Below are 20,531 nucleotides of genomic sequence, written 5' to 3'. Positions count from 1 at the left end.
CTGACAAGTGCAAGGTGCTGCACCTGGGGAGGAAGAACCAGCACCATACCTACAGGCTGGGGAACTCCCTTCTCATCAGTGCAGAGGCAGAAAAAGATCTTGGAATCACTATTGATGCCAAGATGAACATGTGCCGGCAGTGTGGGGATGCAGTCAGGAAAGCCAACCATACCTTGTCATGCATCCACAGATGCATCCCGAGCAGGTCCAAGGAGGTGACCCTCCCCCTCTATGCGGCACTGGTCAGGCCAGAGCTGGAGTACTGCGTCCAGTTCTGGGTGCCACACTTCAAGAGGGATGTGGACAACATGGAGAGGGTCCAGAGGAGGGCCACTCGCATGATCGGGGCAACAGGGCAGGCCCTACGAGGAGAGGCTCAGGGACCTGAACCTGTTCAGCCTCCACATGAGAAGGCTGAGGGGGGATCTAGTGGCCTGTTACAAACTAGTCATAGGGGACCAGCAGGCATTGGGGGAGTCCCTGTTCCCCCGAGCACTACTAGGAGTGACTAGAAATAACAGTCACAAGCTTGCAGAGGGTAAATTCAGATTAGACATCAGGAGGTGCTACTTCACTGTCAGGGCAGCTAGGATCTGGAACCAACTTCCAAGCGAAATGGTGCTGGCTCCTACCCTGGGGGGTTTTAAAAGGAGGCTTGATGAACACCTTGCCAGGGTCATTTGACCCCAGTACTCTTTCCTGCTGTGGCAGGGGGTCGAACTTGCTGATATACTCAGGTCCCTTCCGACCCTACCAACTATGAAAACAAACAAGTTGGAAACACAGAGCTGATCGACACATAATTGGTAGTTATCGCTAGGTATCCCCCTGTCCTCCTCTGCTTAACTGTGACTATCTTTAGGTTGGATGAAGTCTCTCAAAAGCTCTTCAGGGAGACCCTTTTTTTTCCCCCAAGCATCTCCTCTGCTATTTATGGCACAAAGCATGGGGAGGCCCTTATTTTTTTAATCGGATGGCAATGCGTAAACATTTATGTTTGCAGTGAGGATACCATCTAAAAAATAATATGGATTTTAGGAGAGTAATTGGGGCAAGAATGATGTTCAGTTTGCCATAGGCATCAATTTTTTTTTTTTAAACAAAGTATTTGCATAAGGACAATTTTATTTCAACTTTTGTCACAATTGTCAGTTAAGGCAGGAACGTGATTCTGGGCTTTTTAATTCCATGCAATGGCCATGCTTATGTGATTTTAACTTTATACACTAAGTGTAATCAAAATGTAATTTTTTTGCGTTTGAATTTATTCTTAAACATTTTGAATAAATAATTTGTGATCTTGTATGTGATGGAAGCAATAATGCAAACCTTGTGTTTTTAATAGTATGTCAGATGATGAACAAGAGAGTGGCTGTGATACTGTGGATGGCTCCCCAGCCTCTGATTGTTCAGGACATGACAGCCCATTTGTAGAAAGCAGTTTTGTAGACAACGCCAATCAAAATACGGAAACAAGAGCCTCAGTTAACCCAGAAATCAAACCAGCCGTCTGTACTGTTGTGGTGCCACCAATGAGAATAGAAAACAGATTAAATTTAGATGAGCAGATGGTAAATACAGGTAAACTAGTTTTGTTGGTTTTCTCTTCTATATCAATGACTAGGAGTAGTAATCTGAGCAGTCCTTCCAATGGCTGTGTGTATGAAACACAAAACTAAGCCACTTCTCTTTCTGATTTAATCATGTATTTTTACCTGAATAGTCGGTCCTAAATTAACTTTCAATTTTTTTTAAGTTCATTGTTTTCTTATTTTGTAGTATATGACTGTTGTTGATATTAGTAGCTAAAACAATTGACAGTTTGCCTTTGGACAGTTTAAAAAAATACTTAATATTAAAATAGCAAGTGTGCCCCATTTATATTTTGATAGATGCCACATGCCAGCCTCTTATAAAAGGTCGATCTGCCTTGGGAAAAATAAACCAGCCTTCTGCTATTGGGAACCGTCAGCACAAGCTGACATCAGCATTCCAGCAGCAACATATAAACTTCAGTCAGGTAAGAGATTCATAACCTAAATCTGTTTTGCTATATTGGGGTCTGAGGGCCTGATTCCTAAATATATAGAACACTCATCATTTTAAAGATGCTAAATGGGTTCTCAGCATTTCTGAAAATCAGACTCTTAGTTAAAACGAAAGCCCGAATTCTTTCTTAGTTAAAACGAAAGCCCGAATTCTTTCGAGCTGTTTAAACCCTGGCCATGGACTTCTTTGACTTACTGTACAGGTCAGCCATATCTTTCACTTTTAATAGGCACCTGAATTAACCATCATTTTACAGACTGAATTTTTTAAAGGCAGTGGAAAAACAATGTTGAAAAATTGTTAGTAGAAAGCCTAGCATAAAATCTAATCTACAGTAAAAGCCATGTTATCCAGCACTTCATTACCTGGCATACTGGTTGACGCAGTAAAAGTGAAACTGGGAGTCCCACTTCTGGTTTCGCCGAGTCCCACTTCGGGCCGTGGCCCAGAGAAAAGCAGCCTGCATGGGGCCCTCCTTCCTGTCGCCCAGCACACTGATGCCAGAGACTGAAAGCTTGGTGCACCAGATGTGGTGGGAGGGGCGCTGGCCTGACCAGGCAAAGATGCCTCTCGGGTAACTGGCATATTTGAGTATCTAACACCCTCCATTCCCCATGGGTGCCAGATAACAGAGCTTTTGCTCTACTTTACCATTTCCCCCATCCAAATCCTGAAGTATGCATACTCTGGAGTTAGAGACATGGGACTATATTTTTAGCCTTTTCCCCACCTTTTTTGCCCTCACCAGCAGTGCAAAGTAACATGAAACACAGCAGATCTGGTTAGTTGGAAATTTTTCTCATCTCAGCAAGCCCAAGAATGATGTAGGTCATGTGTACTTAGTTGCATGGCAGTTTTCCCTTGGTATAGGGAACAAGGCTGGAGAAAAAAGGATTGTGTATGTATGTTTCTGTTCCAGCAGTTCCTCAACTTACCAAAAAGGCCTCTTGTGGCCATGAATACCTAGATGTAATTTAGTACTACCCTCCAACATTGCATCAGGCGCATCTGTGGCCAAGGACCTAACTCACAGTGGAAAACTTTTTACTATGTTTCAGCACTTTTAAACATTGTACTTTGGGCTATGTCTAAATTAACCTTTTTATTAATATCTAGGCATCTAGAGGAGTAAGACAACAAAACCCTGCATGGTTTCTTTATTTTTATAGAATAGCAGTAAATATTAAGGCAAAATGCAAGCTTGCTATATACAGATGAGGGTCTTATTACTGATTGCTTAGGGTAGTTCAGATTTGAAAAGAACATGCAGTAGGCAGAGTTCCCTCTAAGGTGCACGCGTGCAGGACCGCACGCGAGGAAAAGTTTGGCCGTGCGCAAATTTTTTCAGGCTGCGCACCCACCAGGAATGGAGCTGTGTTGCAGTGTGGGACACTTAGTAAAGGTAAGCTCCTCCCCTAGGTGGAAACGAGGGCTGGGATGGGCTCCGCTGGCTCTGGGGAACTGCTCTGCTCCCCTGCATTGCCTAGGGGAGCGAGGACGCATGTGTAGTCAGGGCTGGGGAGTGTAGCACTTCCCAGAGCCTGCAGAGCAGATCCCTGGAGCTGGAGGAGCCTCACTCGGGGCAGGCAGTGGCTCCACCCTGAGGTAAGACAAAGCAGGGATGGAGGCTGGGGCAGGGGCTGGCACGGCCTCTGCTGGCCCCAGGGAACTGCTCCACGGGCTCTGCGAAGTGCTCCACTCTCTAGCCCTGATGCCACATTCCTCCTCACTCCCCAAGGCAATGCAGGAGAGCAGAACAGTTTCCGGGAGCCCCTTCCAGCCCCCAGCAGAGCCTCACTCGGGGCAGGCAGGCTCCAGGCCCACAGGCTCCAGCCCTCTAGCCCCTGCCCCCCAGCCTTCAGCTCCAGCCCCCCAGGCTTCTTCCCCCCAGACCCCGCTGCCTGCCCCTTGGGTGAAGAGTGAGGAGCTTACCTTTTGTGTGTCCCATGCCACACTGAAAGGGGGTGGCAGGACCAAAGTGGCGCACTCACGGACAGCTACTCCTTAGAGGGAACATTGGCAGTAGGTCATATGTTTCATTCTTGTGCATCTTCATGGAGGGACAGATTCAATTCTGTGGAAGCCCTAATAGGATCAGACTTGAACTTTTACCACTCCCAAAAATTGCAATTTCTCATCTCTCTTGACATAGTTTTACTGTATAATTTTATTGTAGTTGTACATATTTTTATTAGTTTTGTTTCTGTGGCTGAAACCCATTATTGCTTGTTTTCTCCAGATCATTTTAATGAGATTAACTGAATATTAGTGTGTTGATATACAGCAGGAATGGGCACTTATTTGGGCCTGTGGGCCATATAAGGAGTTTTGGTGAGCTGTCATGGGCCGGGTCAGCATACTGCCTTGCAGCAGCTCATCAAAACTCCCTAAATAGCCTCATTCCGTCCACCTGGGCCCACACCCTGCCTGAGCGGGTCTGAGCCAGGCTCCGTGGAGACCCCAGGATTGCAGGGTGGTGATAAGCTGGGGCCATGGGCTGGAGCAGAACTGCAATCTGTTCTTTGCATACCTTTGCCCTCAGAACTGACGCCCATCGCAGGGGTGTGCAGTGGGATGGGCGGGCAGAGCCAGGGCTGGGATCATGGGACTGCGCTGTCACCATCTTGTGATCCTGGCTGTGTCTACCCATCCCACTTCCCCAGATCCCAGCCCTGGCCCCATCCTGCCTGAGTGTGGAACAGAGCTTTGTTCTACTTGCCTTGTGCCCCTGGGACAGGTGTCAGTTCTGCAGGCATGCAGTGAGCGGATCATGGCTTTGCCCTGGGCCCATCCACACAGCTACAGCATGTTCCTCTTCCTCTACTCTCCTCCTCCCTCTTCCCCCCCCACCCCAACCCAGACCATCCTCACAGTGTCCTGGCCCCTTCTGCTGCTTATACCAGCTCTTGCCCTGCATGCTGGACGTAGCACCAGGCGGGCACCAGCATCAGCTGTGGATGCTGCCAGAAATCTCCCAGTGGGAATAGCAGTGACTGCCTGGGACTGCAGCTGATGATGCTGATGCAGTAGCCTCAGCTGCAGACCCAGGTAAATACCCTGATCTCCACCCTCAACCCACTGGCTACATCCGCAGATGATGCCAAGTGCCCATCAGGCACTGTTTGCAGTGCGCAGGGCAGGAGCTGGTGTAAGCTGCAGTAAGGGCCAGGACATTCCCAGCACAACCCAGCAGCTGGAGTTGCTGGCTCCCTTCAGGCCAGATATCATGACTTTGTGGCTGCCAGCCTGTGGACTGGATACAATCAGTTGGTGGACTGGGTCTGGCCCGTGGGCTGTATTTTGCCCGCCCTTGCTCTACAGGTTGTAAACTATTATGATGTTTTCATATGGTTGTTATTTTCAACTTTGGTTTGCCTAGTTCTCTCTCATAGATATTTTCCAAGCCACTTATTTTTCCCTCTAAAATGTCTTTCCTGTTTGTTCTCTTTGCATCTTGTTATGGTGCCCAAACTGAATGCAGCACTCCAATTGATGCCATGCCAGTGTTGGCTCTTGTTCATGTGATGTATGATATTTCTATTAAACCAGCCCAGTGTGGCATTTTTACTTTTATTTGCAAGAGCATTACCATAAGTCTTGTTCTGTTTATCATCTCTCGTAACCTTCAAATTTTCCAACTGTAGAACTGTTCAAATAGCCGGTATTTTCCCCTTTCATTTGTGCATTTGATTCCTCCTATTTTATAATTTTCTTGATTTTTACTTATTTTTTTTTTCTATTAATTTTAACCCATTTCCCCAGTTTGAGCCCATACAGTCTTTATACTCAAATGCTAACATTAAGCTATTTCTGTGTGTGGACAGGTTCAGCACTTTGGATCTGGGCCTCAAGAGTGGAATGGAAACTATGGTCATCGAAGACAGCAGGCATACATCCCAGCTAGTGTTGCCAGTCATCCATTTTCCCTTCCACACGGAAGTCCAAATCACACTACAATGCATGCGCATTTATCTGGAAGTACACACCTTGGAGGGCAGCCTGCTATTCTTCCGTATCCACCTACTGCACCACTTAGTACTGCTGCACCTGTAGCCCACCTCTTAGCCTCACCATGTACCTCAAGACCTATACTACAGCATCCAACGTACAGTATATCTCATCCCAGTGGCATAGTTCATCAAGTCCCAGTGGGCATAAATCCTCGTCTTTTACCTTCCCCAACCATTCATCAGACTCAATACAAACCAATTTTCCCACCACATTCTTATTTTGCAGCATCACCTGCTTATACAGGATTTCCATTGAGTCCAACAAAACTCAGCCAGTATCCATTTATGTGAGAATTCAAGTACAGTATGTTGAGGAAGCTCAATGATACAAACATTTGATTTGAGAAGAAACATGGTATTTAATAAATATTAGCCATGGCACAACAAGAAAATTATTTTTTGAATCATGTAGACTTGGGTGCAATTTAAACAACCTTGAGCTTTAAAAAAAACTCACTTTTAATGTGTTTTGCACATTTGGTATAACTTGTCTTTGGTCATGTTATCTTCTTATATAGTAACTCTAGACAGGTGAATTGTGGGAGCAGAAATCTGGTTTTGCTCCTGCTATTTTTTATAAAATTGCCTTCTAACTAGTGCAAGACACGTCTACATTTGGGAAGCCATTCAGTGTACAGATCTAGAGCAACAGATGCACATATGTCAACAGTACAGTGTACAAGTAAATTGTTTGTATTATGTATCTTGGTGTTTAAATGTTGAGTCACTTATCTAAAAAGTTGAGCTGTTGTTCTTCACATTGCATGTGTCTTTTGCATGGGCAAAAACAAATTGCCTAAACATTGCTCTTAAATGTTGTTCTAATAATCTCAGCTGCATTGTAAACCGTTTCCACACATAGTGCCTTAAATATTTGAGGTTGTTAATGTTATTACTTATATATAAATGTTGAGGACTGCAGCACTTAAAATTCAGATCTGCTGATTTTTTTTTTGATAGAGTAATGATCATTTTGGGTTTTGTGTGGTATGATTTTAGTATTGGGTGTTTTTCCTTATCAAAAGGGCAGCATGTTTTGCTGTAGCTGAATTCTGCTGTCTTATTTTTCAGAATGATCTAGCTTCAAGAAAAGAATTTAGTAGTGCTTAAGAGAAGTTGATTCAGTAGCTATTGAGTAGTGACAGACACAATACAGTATTTTATACTGTTAAATGGAACTGCAATACAATCTAAGTAGTTTATTTTCAAAGTGTTTTTGTCTAATTGGATTTAATAACTTGTTTAGAGGTGTAGTAGGCATGACTTTGACTAGATTTCGAAAGAAAAAAGCAAAATGCTCATTGATTCATGATGTGGTTTCATCTTAGCTTGAGCAAACCATGCAGTATTTAATAGTAGCAGAATATTTACTATTGAAGCTTGAAAAGATGCGAGTTCTTTGCGTGCAATTTTCATTTATGCATGGGAGAGATTTTAGCCTTTTTACATTATAGTATTTCTTTAGCCTGTTTGGGGGTGTTTGCTTATTTAATACATTCCGTCAGGGACGTAAATTACATGCTTTTTGCATTTTTTTCTAGAAAGTGTGTCTTTTTTGTTTTTTGTTATGTTCAAATGAAGTTGCTTTTGCAGCACCAAAGACTTAATCATCCATTTCCTATAAAAGGTAGCTACTTTTTTCATAGACCTCAAGTATACTGTAGTGTAGAGATGGGATTTGAAGAAGGTATTAAACTGAGGCTGTGTTTTAGCTTATGGGCAAGTAATAAATTGTATCATTTATCTTGAATGTATCATAGATAAGCTGCTATATAATGATTGCCACTTCAGATAGCTGTGAAATTAGGTGATTAACTAGTTCTTTCTTAGTCTTCTAATTTCTGTATACGTCTAATTACATGAAATAGAAGCTGGGGTTTTGATTTTTGTTTTGCTTTCATATTTGGAGTGTCGTAACTACTATATTGTAAATGATGGAAGATAACTGCATATGTTATTTTGGGGTGTGTTATTTGCATCAGTATTTTATCTCCATTAACTCTGAGCTCATCACTGCATATAAGTGGATGTATCAATGTAACTTAATTTTTTATGTTTTCATAATGGCATTGTGTAGACACTTAAGAAGCTGTATCTTGCAGGCTTGACTTAACTTTTTTTTAAACAAAAAATCTGGAATACAATCTCTGCAGCATTGACTGGAACAAGAGTGCAAAGCATTTGAATTTAACTCTGTCAATAAGCTAATAACTGGTAGGCTTTTTCTTTACTACACTAATGCAAGCAGTGTTTTATTTAATGAATGTCTGAGTGAAATAAATGTGCCTACATTTGATTTACTTTTTAAATAATAAAAGCTGAAATCCAACAGTATTAGATCATAAAACCAATACCAGCAGTACATTTTTAATCACACTGAAAATGAAGAAACCTAGTTATTCCCACAAATTTCAGTGTTTTTAGGAATCAACTCTATGCATTTTGTATAAGTATAAATGTATATACAAAGTATCCACTAGAAATTAAGGGTAGCCTGATTAATTTGAAATCTTATATAAAGCCTAAGTATATGGAGTCAAGAAAATACTTAAGTAAATTGGACATACACATTAACACTTCAAACTTTTACTATATGGTCCAACAGATCCTGTCTTATGTTAATTTCTTGGTGTTGGGAATTGAGTTTTCTTGGTGCTTAATCCACTGCAGGCAGTGGATGCACTAGGAACCACCAGCACAAAAGGATTAATTGACTTGTGTATCATGAAAACAAACAATATTGTGTTATCTCTGTTTGGGGCCATTGAAATTGTCATTGCTGAAACGCATTTTATTTTCTTTCCCTGTGCTTAGGAGGAAAAGCTAATATGCTTGTTAAATTGAAACATTTACCTGTATGCCACAATATATAACACACAAAAAATTGCTGTAGTGTGCCCCAAATTAAGCCTGCTGCTCTGATATACTGTATTATTAGAAATGTGTTTGCATTTCAGAAAACAAAGCATTTAGGATTCTTCCACGACTAAATTCAGAGTAATGACAACTGGCCCAGATCCTACAGTATGCTCTAAGAAAGTGGACTCTTGCATCTGTGAAGAGCCCAGTTGATGTTACTGTGATTTTGTGTGGGTGCCTGGGGCCATCTGTCTAGAAATGTTTTGAGGATTGCTGAAAAGGTACCCAGCAAAGGAGCATTTATACATTTTATTGTTTTAATGTCTTTTTAAATAAAACACTGCATGAGTACGGAAGTGCATACTTGCATACTACTTTAATTTGCAAATTATTTTTATATATGAATTCCTTGTATTCTGTTTTAACTTTAATTCAGGGTGTTTTATTAATCAATTATGCTACTGTATTTACAATTTTTTGGATTAATTAATTTTTAAAGTTTCTGTACTTACTGCTAATTTTAACTTGGTTTGTGTTAAGTAAAAGTTAAATCACACTGCAAGCTGTAGGAAGGTTTGTTTTAGAAATACCCAATGATATAGACTTGATTATTAAGTTTGAACTGTTTCTGTTTAATGATTTGTAGATTTGTGGCTTTTTTTTTTTTGCTTTTGATTTCTATGCTACACTAGTTTGCCATGTAGCAATTGCACTGTGCAATATTACAATATGAGGACTGGGAAAAATTTTTATGGATGTAATGTCTCTTACAGTTTGCGATAGTATTTCTCTCTAGTTCTCAGTGATTTAAATGTGACCAAGCCTTCTGTACTTTGTCACAAAAAGCGGGTTTTCCAGGTGACTATTTTGGTGAGTGTCAAAATAAGAATTTATGGTGTATTACTGTCGAGATTCACTTTGAATTAAAATATATATTGCAGCAAAGAAGTTGTTGGTACCTTTTATTTTCATTATTTTTGCCCAAGGCATGGACAATACAACTCCATAGGGCTTTCCAGGTCTTGTAGTCTGATGTAATCACATGACTAAACTTTGTATTAAAAATTTTTCCTTCCAACTACAAAGAGTATTAAAAGCTTGAGAGAGGGCACTGAAGGTAATCGGTACAGTTACAGTACAGGCAGTAACCAGTGATGCCCATATTTTAAGTACACAGCCAGAGAAAATAGCACTGAAGGGTGTGAAAATGTCCAGGCATTTCCAGAGTGTTTAACTCCAAGATTTGTTGTACTGAGTGTTGCCCACCATTACTACCCTAACAGGGGAGTCTGTGTTTGGTGGCAGCAGCAGAGTATAATAAACCTGACATGCACACCTGCTGAAATAGATATGGCTTCTCTGGTAGGGTAGTGGTAGGCATGCCACAAATTAGCCCTATACCCTCCCCAAGTGCCACTTTGATCCTCTTCCTCTGCCTGACCTGGTCCTTTGCTTTCTGCTTCCTTCCCTATCTTCTGCTGTACACTCTTCCCTCCCTAGCTTGCCACATGCTACACAGTTTGCCCATGCCACTTGTGGCATGCATGACACAGGTTGGCCACCCCTATGCTAGGGGATGTATGGAGAGAGAGCCCCAGTTACTATCCATACTTCTGATCTGGGAGAGGGAACAGGACCTCGCACCACTGCTTCTTTGGGATCAGAGAAGGGGCCGCTGACAGCACTGCAAGTGTGCTGAGGGGAAGAGGTGGGAGCCCTGGTTGGTCCTATATTGGGTTTGCATACATTTCCAGATAGTGCAGTCCAGCCCCTTTTTAGATCCTGTGTGCTGATCTCTATTGAAAAGTCATAAGTTATTTCTTTAATCATATAACAAATTACGCAGTTCGTATATATGGTGCATGCATCTTACTAAGTACTAGGTAGCATGTTTCTTATGTGTAAGGTGGCAAATTGTCATAACATGAATAAACTAGAACATAGTATTAACATACTCAGATACCAAACACTTTACTAAGCTGAATAGTAAGCATGGTTGTATTGATCTCTGATGGTTGGGTATTACTTTTAAATGATATGCTTTTTCTTTCTTGCTTGCTAATCATATCCTGTCTCCATGCCTTCTTCCATTCATAAAGGAGTTCCACACACTTTGCCTTTTTTTGTTCTGCATATTTGACTTTGGAAATACCTAACTAAAGAGAGGAAAGACTGACTGGGCCTTGTGTATGCAGTGTTCTCCCCTGAATTGTCTCTGCTTTCAGCTAATGGTAGCCATAATGCCAGTTGTCCTTACTGGTTTCCCTAGGGTGTGAGAAGACCGACGAAGACTTGCTGGTACATAATTGCCCCCTTAACACACTTGTAGATGAGTATTTGTTTTCAAGTTTAGAAATGAATTCTTCTGCATTTCAACATAAAGGGTTGAATTAAAATGCACATATTTCAGTGTTGAGCCAGAAAAAAAAATCCATTATTGCCAATGGAATTGCTTTGGATTTTACTAATGTACATGAGACTCAACCTCAGTCTCATCATGTTTTTTCTTTTTTATATCAAAACACAGTTGACAACAGTGGGATTCTGTGGGTTCTGAACCTTTTCAGACTCATGGCACCTGTACGGAGCTGTTCTGAATTTGGCGGCACCCCATTTCAAACACTGATTTTGATCATTTTTTTTGACAGAGAAGGAGTTGATTATTGGTTGTTGCAGGCTGAGGCTGCCTGTGTAATGCCTATGCTGATTCGTTTAGGGATTTATTCTTGAGTCCAGTTCCCTGAATCCTGGCTTCTGACTCCAGCCCTCTACCCAAAAAAGGGAATCCTTCAGAATCTGGCCATGTACAAGCACTACGTGAAAGTCAAAAAGATTTTTTTCCCTTTCTGAATTTCATACTGTGTAGAAGTGTCTTCCGTGACCAAAATCCAACCCAAAAAGACTGAAGCAACAGAAAATGGCCCAAACCTACTATAGTATTCACCTAGCATATTGGTAGAAGCTTTAACCATGCCAAAAGAAAGAAAATTCAGAAATACCTTAAAGTATATAGTCAATGCATGTGTAGTGCCTCTCTCCAAAGTTCAGTTAAAGAGAGGCATAATATTTTTTTTACTCATTTGACTCATTTCTATTTGGTCATGTCAGTAGCAAATGAAAAGACTAGTCAGGATAAAAGCATTGAAATACAAGCGGTCTAGGGAGCTAGACTTAGGAGAAAAACATATTCTTTTGGGCCCTCCAAATCAGTGTAGTAAACTACCATGTTGTTCTGGTGAGCCATGTTTTTGGATATATGAGCGACTCACTGCCTTAACTCATGAAACATCTCCAGACATCATGGAAGGCTGTGTGGCACAGGCTGTGGGAAAGAGCAGCTACCAGTATTCCCTAATCTCATGGAGAAAAGGAAGATGGTTGACCCGTTTGAGATCTGAGGAAGCTCAACTTGATTATCTGCAAAACTACATTCAACATGGTGACCCTAGCCTCCATACTCGCCTCCCTGGAGTCAACAAGCAGGTTTGTGCTTCTCTTCCATATTTCTATTGTACTTACAGTAAAGAAATTTTTTAGATTTATGGTAGGTCAAAGTCATTACTGGTGCAAGGTCCTGCTTGCTGTCTGACCAGTTAACAGCATCCCTAAGTTGGCAGCCAAGTCCTTTTGGTGGTAGCCATTAGGCCTGTGTGAAGCAGCTAGTATTCACTTCAGATTTGGCCGATTCAGGGACCAGTGATTTGATTCAGTGTTTCGAATTGCTGTCCTGAATCAATTCAGCTGAATCTGATTCGGAGATTTGGCCACTGCCAAATTGGCTGACTCTCCAAATTGAACAGGCCCCATCCCCTGCCTGCTCTCCCAGCCCCAGCGTCCTGGCTTTTTTAAAAAAAAATTTAAAAAAGAAAAGAAGAGAGTCCCACACTCACTGGCTCCTCCCAGATGGGGGTCAATCCCTGCTGCCCCCCACTGCCCTGTGCTGAGTGGGGGGAGGGGGTCTGCCATGAGCCCCTAGAGGCCCCGACCACTGCTGTAGCAGCCAGTGAGCATGGGGCATTATTATTATTATTATTATTATTATTATTATTATTATTATTATTATTAAAAAAAAAAAAAATAAGTGCCAGGACGCTGGGGCCAGGCAGGACAGCCATTGACGGGGCCTGGGGGAGCAGGCAAGGGATGGGGCCTGGCAGGGGTCCCCATGGTCCCCTTCCCCCCCGCCCCTTACTTACCAGCACTGAGTCCGGGTCCGGGTCCAGCTCCCTGTGGCGGTGGTAAGCGGGGGCTGCCTGAATCTCTGAATCTTCTGCAAATCGATTTGGAAGCTTCAAACCAATTCAGACCTTTTTATTGGTCTCCTGATTTCATAGATTTCATAGACATTAGGGCTGGAAGGGACCTCGGGAGATCATCGAGTCCAGCCCCCTGCCCAAAGGGCAGGAAGTCAGCTGGGGTCATAGGATCCCAGCAAGATAAGCATCCAATTTACTCTTGAAGGTGTTCAATGTAGGTGCTTGAACCACCTCCGCTGGCAGACTGTTCCAGACCTTGGGGGCTTGGACAGTAAAGAAAGTCTTCCTTATGTCCAGCCTGAAACGGTCTTGCAGGAGTTTGTGACCGTTCGACCTTGTCATCCCTTGGGGCGCTCTGGTGAACAGATGTTCCCCCAGATCCTGGTGGTCACCCCTGATAAACTTATAGGTGGCCATCAGATCACCCCTGAGCCTGCGCTTTTCCAGGCTAAAGAGTCCCATGGCTCTCAGCCTGTCATCGTAAGATCGGTTTTCCTGACCTCTGATCATGCGCGTGGCTCTCCTCTGGACTCTCTCAAGCTTCTCCACATCCTTTTTGAATTGTGGAGCCCAAAACTGGACGCAGTACTCCAGCTGCGGCCTCACCAAGGCCGAGTACAAGGGGAGAATGATGTCCCGGGATTTGCTCGAGAAGCATCTATGGATGCAAGCCAGCATTTTGGTCGCTTTACTAGCCGCAGCATCGCATTGCAGGCTCATGTTCATCTTGTGGTCAATGATGACCCCCAAGTCTCTTTCTTCTGTAGTGCTAACCAACGTAGCACTGCCAAGCCTATAAGGGTGCTGCAGGTTTTTCCTCCCAAGGTGGAGAACCTTGCATTTTTTGGTGTTAAACACCATGAGGTTCTCGTCTGCCCATTTGCTGAGCTTGTCCAGGTCAGCCTGGATCACCCGCCTATCTTCTAGCGTGGATGTTTTGCCCCAAAGTTTGGTGTCATCGGCGAACTTGGCCAGTCCACTCCTGACTCCAATGTCCACATCGTTAATGAAGATGTTGATTTGGATTTGGAGACTCAGCCACCAAATTGGGCCTAATCTCCAAGTCGAATCAACTCCCAAAGCTTAGCACAGCTCTAGGAGCCATCTGCTTAAGGAAGAACCATGGTTCTATGGCTAGATAAGTGTCTGGTGAAAATCTTTCCAGAAGTATCTGGAAACTATGGCTCCTTTGCTGCCTTCTGAACCTACAATTGAGGGTAAGTTCTAGAAATTTAACTTTGTTTCAGTGCAGGGATTTGGGTTCTTTGGAGCTATCCTGGATTCTTTGTCAGCCAGGGTTTAAGGCCTTCAGAGCAGGTTCCAGATCCTAAGCAAAAGGATCTTACAACTAAGAGACAGTGCACATATGATCATGAAAAGTTGCCTATTGCTTCTGGGGCCTGTGGCTTTATGCACTTAGGGGATACCTCATCCGGACTACATATCTGCTGCATGCAAAGCTTGTTGAAATCTAGCATTTCCTGGATATGTCTGTGACAGTTTCCCTTCTAGTTCTTCCTTGTAGAAAATGCCTTCCTTCTCCCCTCTTGTACTGTCCAGGATAATCCTGGCTGTGGTAGCAGTATTCCCCAGTTGAGAGCCACTGCAGTAATTTGAACACAACAGTGGTTCTCAACTGGGGAATCTGCTACATTCAAAAAGGTGGTGAAGGGGTGCCCTGAACCTAAAAATGTTGAGAACCACTGATCTACAGAGTACAAACATAGTCAAAATGGTTAATGGTTACATTGCAACTTAAACTTGAAAGAACACCAAGTAAATGGTAATTTTATATTAGATACTCTAGAAAATAAAAAGAAATGCTTTAGATTGCAATCTGACCCAGGACTGAGATTTGACTGTAACAAGAGCTAAAAGTAATCAGAATAACATAACCTGTTACTTGGATCATTCATTTATGTGAAAGACCCTATAAACAAATAATACCACTAGAGGGCCTTGTATTAAAGACTTTAGCTTTAAAAACCTGGAGATATGAGCAGTCTGGTTATTATAACTATAATAATCGTATGTCTAATCCTTTTCTTGTCAATAATTACTACCAGTTACCACATAGAGACTAATTCTGCACAGGATAAATTAGAGATCTGAGAAAACGTAAGTAAAACTGCACAATTGGGCTATTTTAAGTATTAAATAGTCATAAAGGTAGCACTCTGAATGTACTGAAGTTAAGACATATGCAATATAACTTGATCATTATTGTAGGATACTGAAAACTGGCTTTTCAATTGTTAGCAGCCAAAACAGATTTGTTTTTCCCTCAGAATTGATTGAAAAATAACTTTAAAAATAAGGGCAGTTAAGTTATTCTATTACCTTCAAGTACTGTTCTCATCCTTTAGGGAAGAAACCTATTTTTGCAGGATTTTGAAAGAAGAATTGTCCCCAAGTCCATGTCCTTTCACTTTCACCCTATCACCACAGCTACCACCATTTATTGAGGATCTTCTTGAGCTCTCCGAGGTCTTACCTCTTTCATGCACGACCGCCTGTCATCATTTTTTATGTTGAGGACAGATTTAACTAAAGGGGCCAAGCAGATCAATGAACGTAGGTGGCCCAATAATAGAGGGCCTAACTAGGGAGTCAGATGGAGGTGTGGCAGAAGAATAGAGACTATGTTGGCTAAAGAAGAAAGCTGGCAACCAGTGGCAAACTTCCGCCTCCCTCCACACAGCCTAGATTTTGAGCAGGCCGAAGTGTGTGTGTGTCTGTCCCCCCTCCCCTGGTACCTACTGTGGCTTCAGGTCATGTGTGGGTCCCTGATGCAAGAAACAATACTAACCTGCACCCCAGGCCCTGGGACCCTTTCAAGATTGGTGAAGAAGGAATAACTTCACAGGCAGAGAGCCTGTCTTCCTAGTCTCAGACCTTTGGACTGAAACTCGCTCTTCTAGAAATCCTAGGCAGCTGGACCTCTGGACTTTGTCCTGGCAATGAAGAAGACCTGAAGAGAGGAAGAAAAGGAAATGTTTCTATGTAATTGGTCTGCAAAGGAGTCCATTCTGAAGCTTCTGAGCTCTTCCCTTTCCCTTCCTCAGTGCAACTGCAGCCACTTACATCCAGGAGTATATCATTTCAGAATTAAGATTTTTTTTTATTTCATTTTTTTTTGTTATACAAATACAGAAAAGCAGAGGATCCTAAGCAACCCAGATTAAATGTCCATCTTTCCAACTTCCCACTGTAGGTGGATATGCCAAACAGAAGGGAAATGCTAGGGGAGCAGTGAGCGTAGAGTGCGACTAAGAGACAGGAGTTTTGGGCAGCATTTCTTAAACTGTGACTGCACTTATCTGTCATAAAATCTTACACCAGACATCCTTCTCCACTTCCCTCTCTGTACCCTGCCAAAGTGCCTGCACAAGCATATATAAACTGTGCCACTTCTTTGCTTGCTGAAATTGTTCTGTGTAGTGACACATTGTGGCAAATTCCAAATGTTGTAAAGAGTGAATAGTCTTACAAATTCTGACGTGTTAAAATGTACAAACATAAAAATGTTTAAAATACCAAAAAACCCCAAAAGTATCATTGTTGTGGCACACTTCTGTCACTTTTTTATGGCACAGCCTCCAGCAAGCACAGGTATTGGGGAAAGGAGAATATGTTGGATCACTGGAGGTGGCCAGGGGAAGAACCTGTTATTGTACCTAGCACATGTATGTGCTTTGTTTTACAATTCTTTTTTCATACTATTTTTACTCTGGCTGACTTGATTGCTTTTAGTGTGACCCTGAGCATTAAATGGGGCTGAATGGACTAATTATTTGAGATGTTTTCCCACCCTCAGGCCTTTTGCCTCCTTAGCAGTCCCTGTTGTTCTCGGCTGAAGAGTAACAGTACAAGGCTCCTAAAGTTGACCTCTAGTCAGGCAGAAAGCAGGATAGATTTGCACTTTATAGACTAACTAAATCAGAGATGTATAGCATAACTTTTGTAAGCAGAGGGCTTACTTGACCAGAGGCTGCAAAGGAACTGCAGGGAGCAGAGCTTCGAAATAGAAAGCAGTGATTAGAATGCAAAATGTAGGAAAGAGGAGGAGAAAGCAGGAGGCACTATGGAGCGAGGGAAGGTAGATGGGAGAGACAGACAAAGCATTTAACCTGAGAGACACAAGGTTTATAAAAGCTAATCCAGGTAGTGAATAAAAATCCATAGTCCCTGTTTAGACCAGGAGTACTCAACCCCTGGCCAGCAGGCCAGATTCAACCCACAGAGCCATGCCATCTAGCCTGCAAGGGTCTCCACAACAGGCAACTGCAGTTCCTCTGCTGCCAAATTGCTGAAGTTGTGGGGAGTCCTGTGGCTGGATAGCATGCTATGTCAGAAGCCTAGAGGTGGCCTGGGTCCTGATCTGAGTCTGCAGTGGTTGGCTGGAGGTAGTGCCAGGCCTATGGAGGGCCTAGGTCTTGCAACATTGGACTGAGCAAAGCAGTGCAGGGCCCCAATCTGGTGGCACAGGGCATGGGCCTCCAGTCTGGTGGCATGGGCCCGATCCTGGTTTGCAAGATCCAATCCAGTCTATGGGCCACTGATCTAGCCTGTGACATCAAAAGGTTGAGCGTGACTGGTTTTGACCAGGGGTTTTCGACCTTTTTTTAACAAGTGTACCCCTTCTGGTGGCAGCGGCCAGATGGGGGTGGGGGGCTCGCATGTGGCACCCACCACCGCCACCCACTGCTCCATGCTGCTGCTGCCGTGCTTTCCCATTGCTGGTTGCATGTGCGGCTCTGGTCTGAGGGGAGGCTGGGCGATAGCAGCAAGGTAGAGCCATGGCCTAGTACACAATCGGCTCGAGGTGGGAGGAGGTGAGGGCAGCATCTGCCCCCCACGCATTACTCCTGGCAGTGCAGCTGGTGTGGGGGTCCTGGTAACAGCAGCAAAGAGTCTCGCTGACCTGCTCCCCTGCCTGCCCTCTTGCCTGCTGGGCTGTGAATGTGGCTCCTGCCCATGCTGGTATTACCAGGTTGCAACCCCATGCCTGCTGTGGGTGCACAAATCTGGCCTCCCACATGCACCCCCATGCCCACTGTGTCCCCCAACCCCATTCTTAATGCCCCACAGCCCCATAGACTTACCTGCAGGGAGTTGTGGGAACTGCTTTCCACGCTGCCTGCCTGGCTGCCATGTGCATGTATGTGCACACACATGCACCTGGTGTCGTCTGCCCGATCGCCCTCCTCCTGCTCTCTCGACCCCAAGCAGCGTTCTGCATGCTTGAACTCTGCCAGCCTGCAAAGGGAAACCTGTGGTTTCCCACATTTTTCTCCTTTAAAGGAGAAAATCCATTTTTAAATCCAGAGCAAAAAAACCCTGGATCCCTGCCTATTAGTATGCATAGTGTTAACACACCGCATTGATTTTTTTTTTGAAAATGTATGCAAAATATAATAAACCATTTTTAAAGTTTGCTTGTGACCATTTCATATATTCTTGTGACCCATTTCTGGGTCACAACTCGCAGATTGAGAAACACTGGACTAGATGACCCATAGACCTCCCTTCCAGCCCTACCTTTCCATGAGTCAAAGCCATGCTGCCTGCAAGAACAACCACAGGTGAGGAGGCCAACCAGTACCAAGTACCCACACTGCCCTGGGGGGTGGCAGCTATGGCACATAAAGAAATCAGTGGCTTGCCCCAGTAGTTCTCCTCTCCCCTGCTTCCATCCTGTGTGATCCTCCCTCACTGCCTTTCCCCCTCCCTCTGAAGGTGCCTGGACTTGGGAGAGGTGCTGAGTATGAAACAAGGCTGCCTAGAGCAGCTGTGGAAGGGCAGATTTCAGGGGCAGGCTCAACAGATACTGCCTTTTTCTTTTTTTTAAAGTTCTTGTCTGGGACCAAATCAGTTCCAAATCTATCGACAGAGCACAGCTCAATTGTTCAAGTCTGTGTGGCGCTACCACCAGCCAGTATCCTTGTCAGCCTGGGTCTTCAGATACTTCCAAATTCATGGCAGGCATCCTACGTGCAAGCCCAGAGGCTTTGGTCTTCAGATGCCCGCTAGTATCATTGACCCCTAGCCAAAAGGCTGAAGGAGCAAACAAGAGCAATCCCCCATTGCCATAAATTGTGTAGCCAAGATCCTTGTACCTGGAGGCATTTGTAGACTCTGGCAGGGGACAGCCTGCCCACAGTGCAAGGGACTGGCTGGCCTTCACCACCTTCACCCCGTGCAAGGGACAAACCTGCAGTGCCAGGGACTGGCTTTCACCCCGTGCAAAGGGCAGTACCCACAGTGCCAGGGACTGGCCTTCACCCTTTTTCCAGTGCAAGGGACAGTGCCCGCAGCGCAAGGAACTGCTCTTCACCCAGTCACTGAAGGCCCAGAAGAAGGGTATCTCCCCTGCCAGGCAAGTAAGCCGCCCCCCCCCCCCCATGGTCTCGCTGCTGGCTGCGGCCGGGCCGCCTCCCGTGGGCGCGGGGCCGGGCGCTGCCGTCGCCGCTCGCTTTCCCGCCGCAGGGGCGCGGCGGAGGCGGCCGAGCCGGCAGCGGAGCCCAGAAGGGGTCTCCCTTGGCCGGCAGCGCCGCCGCCGCCGCCGCCTCCTCTCCCCGCCCCGCGCCGCGAGGCGGGCGGTGGCTGCGCGCCTGCCTGGTCGCTGCGGCGCCTGTGCCGCTGCCAGCGCAGCCCCGCGCCCGGCATGGGCAGCGCCCGCCTCCCGCACCTGCGCCGAGGCGCCCCCGAGCCGGGCACCCCTGGGCCGCGGCATTGATGCGGGAGCCCCCACGATGGCCGCCCGCGAGGAGCAGGGCGCCGGGCCGGCGCGGGGGCAGCGGCGGGCAGGGGGCTGCGCGGAGCGGCCCGGCGCTCCCCGCCTCCGGCGGCTGCTGCTGCTGCTCGTCCTGCTGCCCGGGGCCCGCGCGCAGCACGGTAAGGGACGGGGCAGCGGCTGCCTGGATCCCGCGCCTGGCGGGGCCGAGCCGGGAGAGGCTGGTTTCCCGCCTGCCTGGCCTCTTCCCTGCTCCGCTGCAGCCTGGGCACTTCCCCCGCCCGTGTGCCGGAGCGCTGGTGCCCGAGCGAGAGACGTGGCTTGGAGGAGAAGCCTGGGCTTGTCCTCTCCATGCTTCATTTTTTGCCCTCTCTCCCCCTGGGCCGGGCCGGGCCGGGCGGTGCGGGGCGGGGGGCGGCTCGTGCCCCTGCCTCATGGCGAAGCTGGGCAGGCGGGGAGCACTGAGCCCCTTGGATATTGCTCCGCCGGGTGAAGCGGGGGATGCGAGGAGGCGTGTGGCTTGGCGACTGGAAGGGACTGTGGGTCGGGTGGCCACGTTGCCCGCTGAAGAGCAACGTTTCGGGCATCTCCGCGTGTGGACGCGGTGACACTCGGGTTATC

The 20,531-nt window shown here is 45.4% G+C and overlaps 2 protein-coding genes across 8 annotated transcripts in view; both read left to right on the top strand.

Moving 5' to 3' along the window:
* Window positions 1-9,878, top strand: part of HIPK3 (homeodomain interacting protein kinase 3) — a 128,747-nt gene extending 118,869 nt beyond the window's left edge. For all 6 annotated transcript variants that reach the window (XM_090032781.1, XM_090032779.1, XM_090032782.1 and 3 more), the window contains 3 exons: window positions 1,346-1,581; window positions 1,893-2,020; window positions 5,874-9,878. In XM_090032781.1, the coding sequence (XP_089888907.1) occupies window positions 1,346-1,581; window positions 1,893-2,020; window positions 5,874-6,350 (841 nt within the window). In that variant the 3' untranslated portion in view covers window positions 6,351-9,878. The remainder of the gene's footprint in view (window positions 1-1,345; window positions 1,582-1,892; window positions 2,021-5,873) is intronic.
* A 9,893-nt stretch (window positions 9,879-19,771) lies between these two features.
* KIAA1549L (KIAA1549 like) overlaps window positions 19,772-20,531 on the top strand; it is a 288,283-nt gene continuing 287,523 nt past the window's right edge. For both annotated transcript variants that reach the window (XM_090032777.1, XM_090032776.1), the window contains exon 1: window positions 19,772-20,071. In XM_090032777.1, the coding sequence (XP_089888903.1) occupies window positions 19,930-20,071 (142 nt within the window). In that variant the 5' untranslated portion in view covers window positions 19,772-19,929. The remainder of the gene's footprint in view (window positions 20,072-20,531) is intronic.

Source organism: Crocodylus siamensis, chromosome 2 (genome assembly GCF_052110815.1).
Source record: "Crocodylus siamensis isolate JL-2025a chromosome 2, ASM5211081v1, whole genome shotgun sequence".
Lineage (NCBI taxonomy): Eukaryota > Metazoa > Chordata > Crocodylia > Crocodylidae > Crocodylus > Crocodylus siamensis.
The sequence above is the reverse complement of the archived record's forward strand: the minus strand, read 5'-3'. Positions and strand labels throughout refer to the sequence as shown.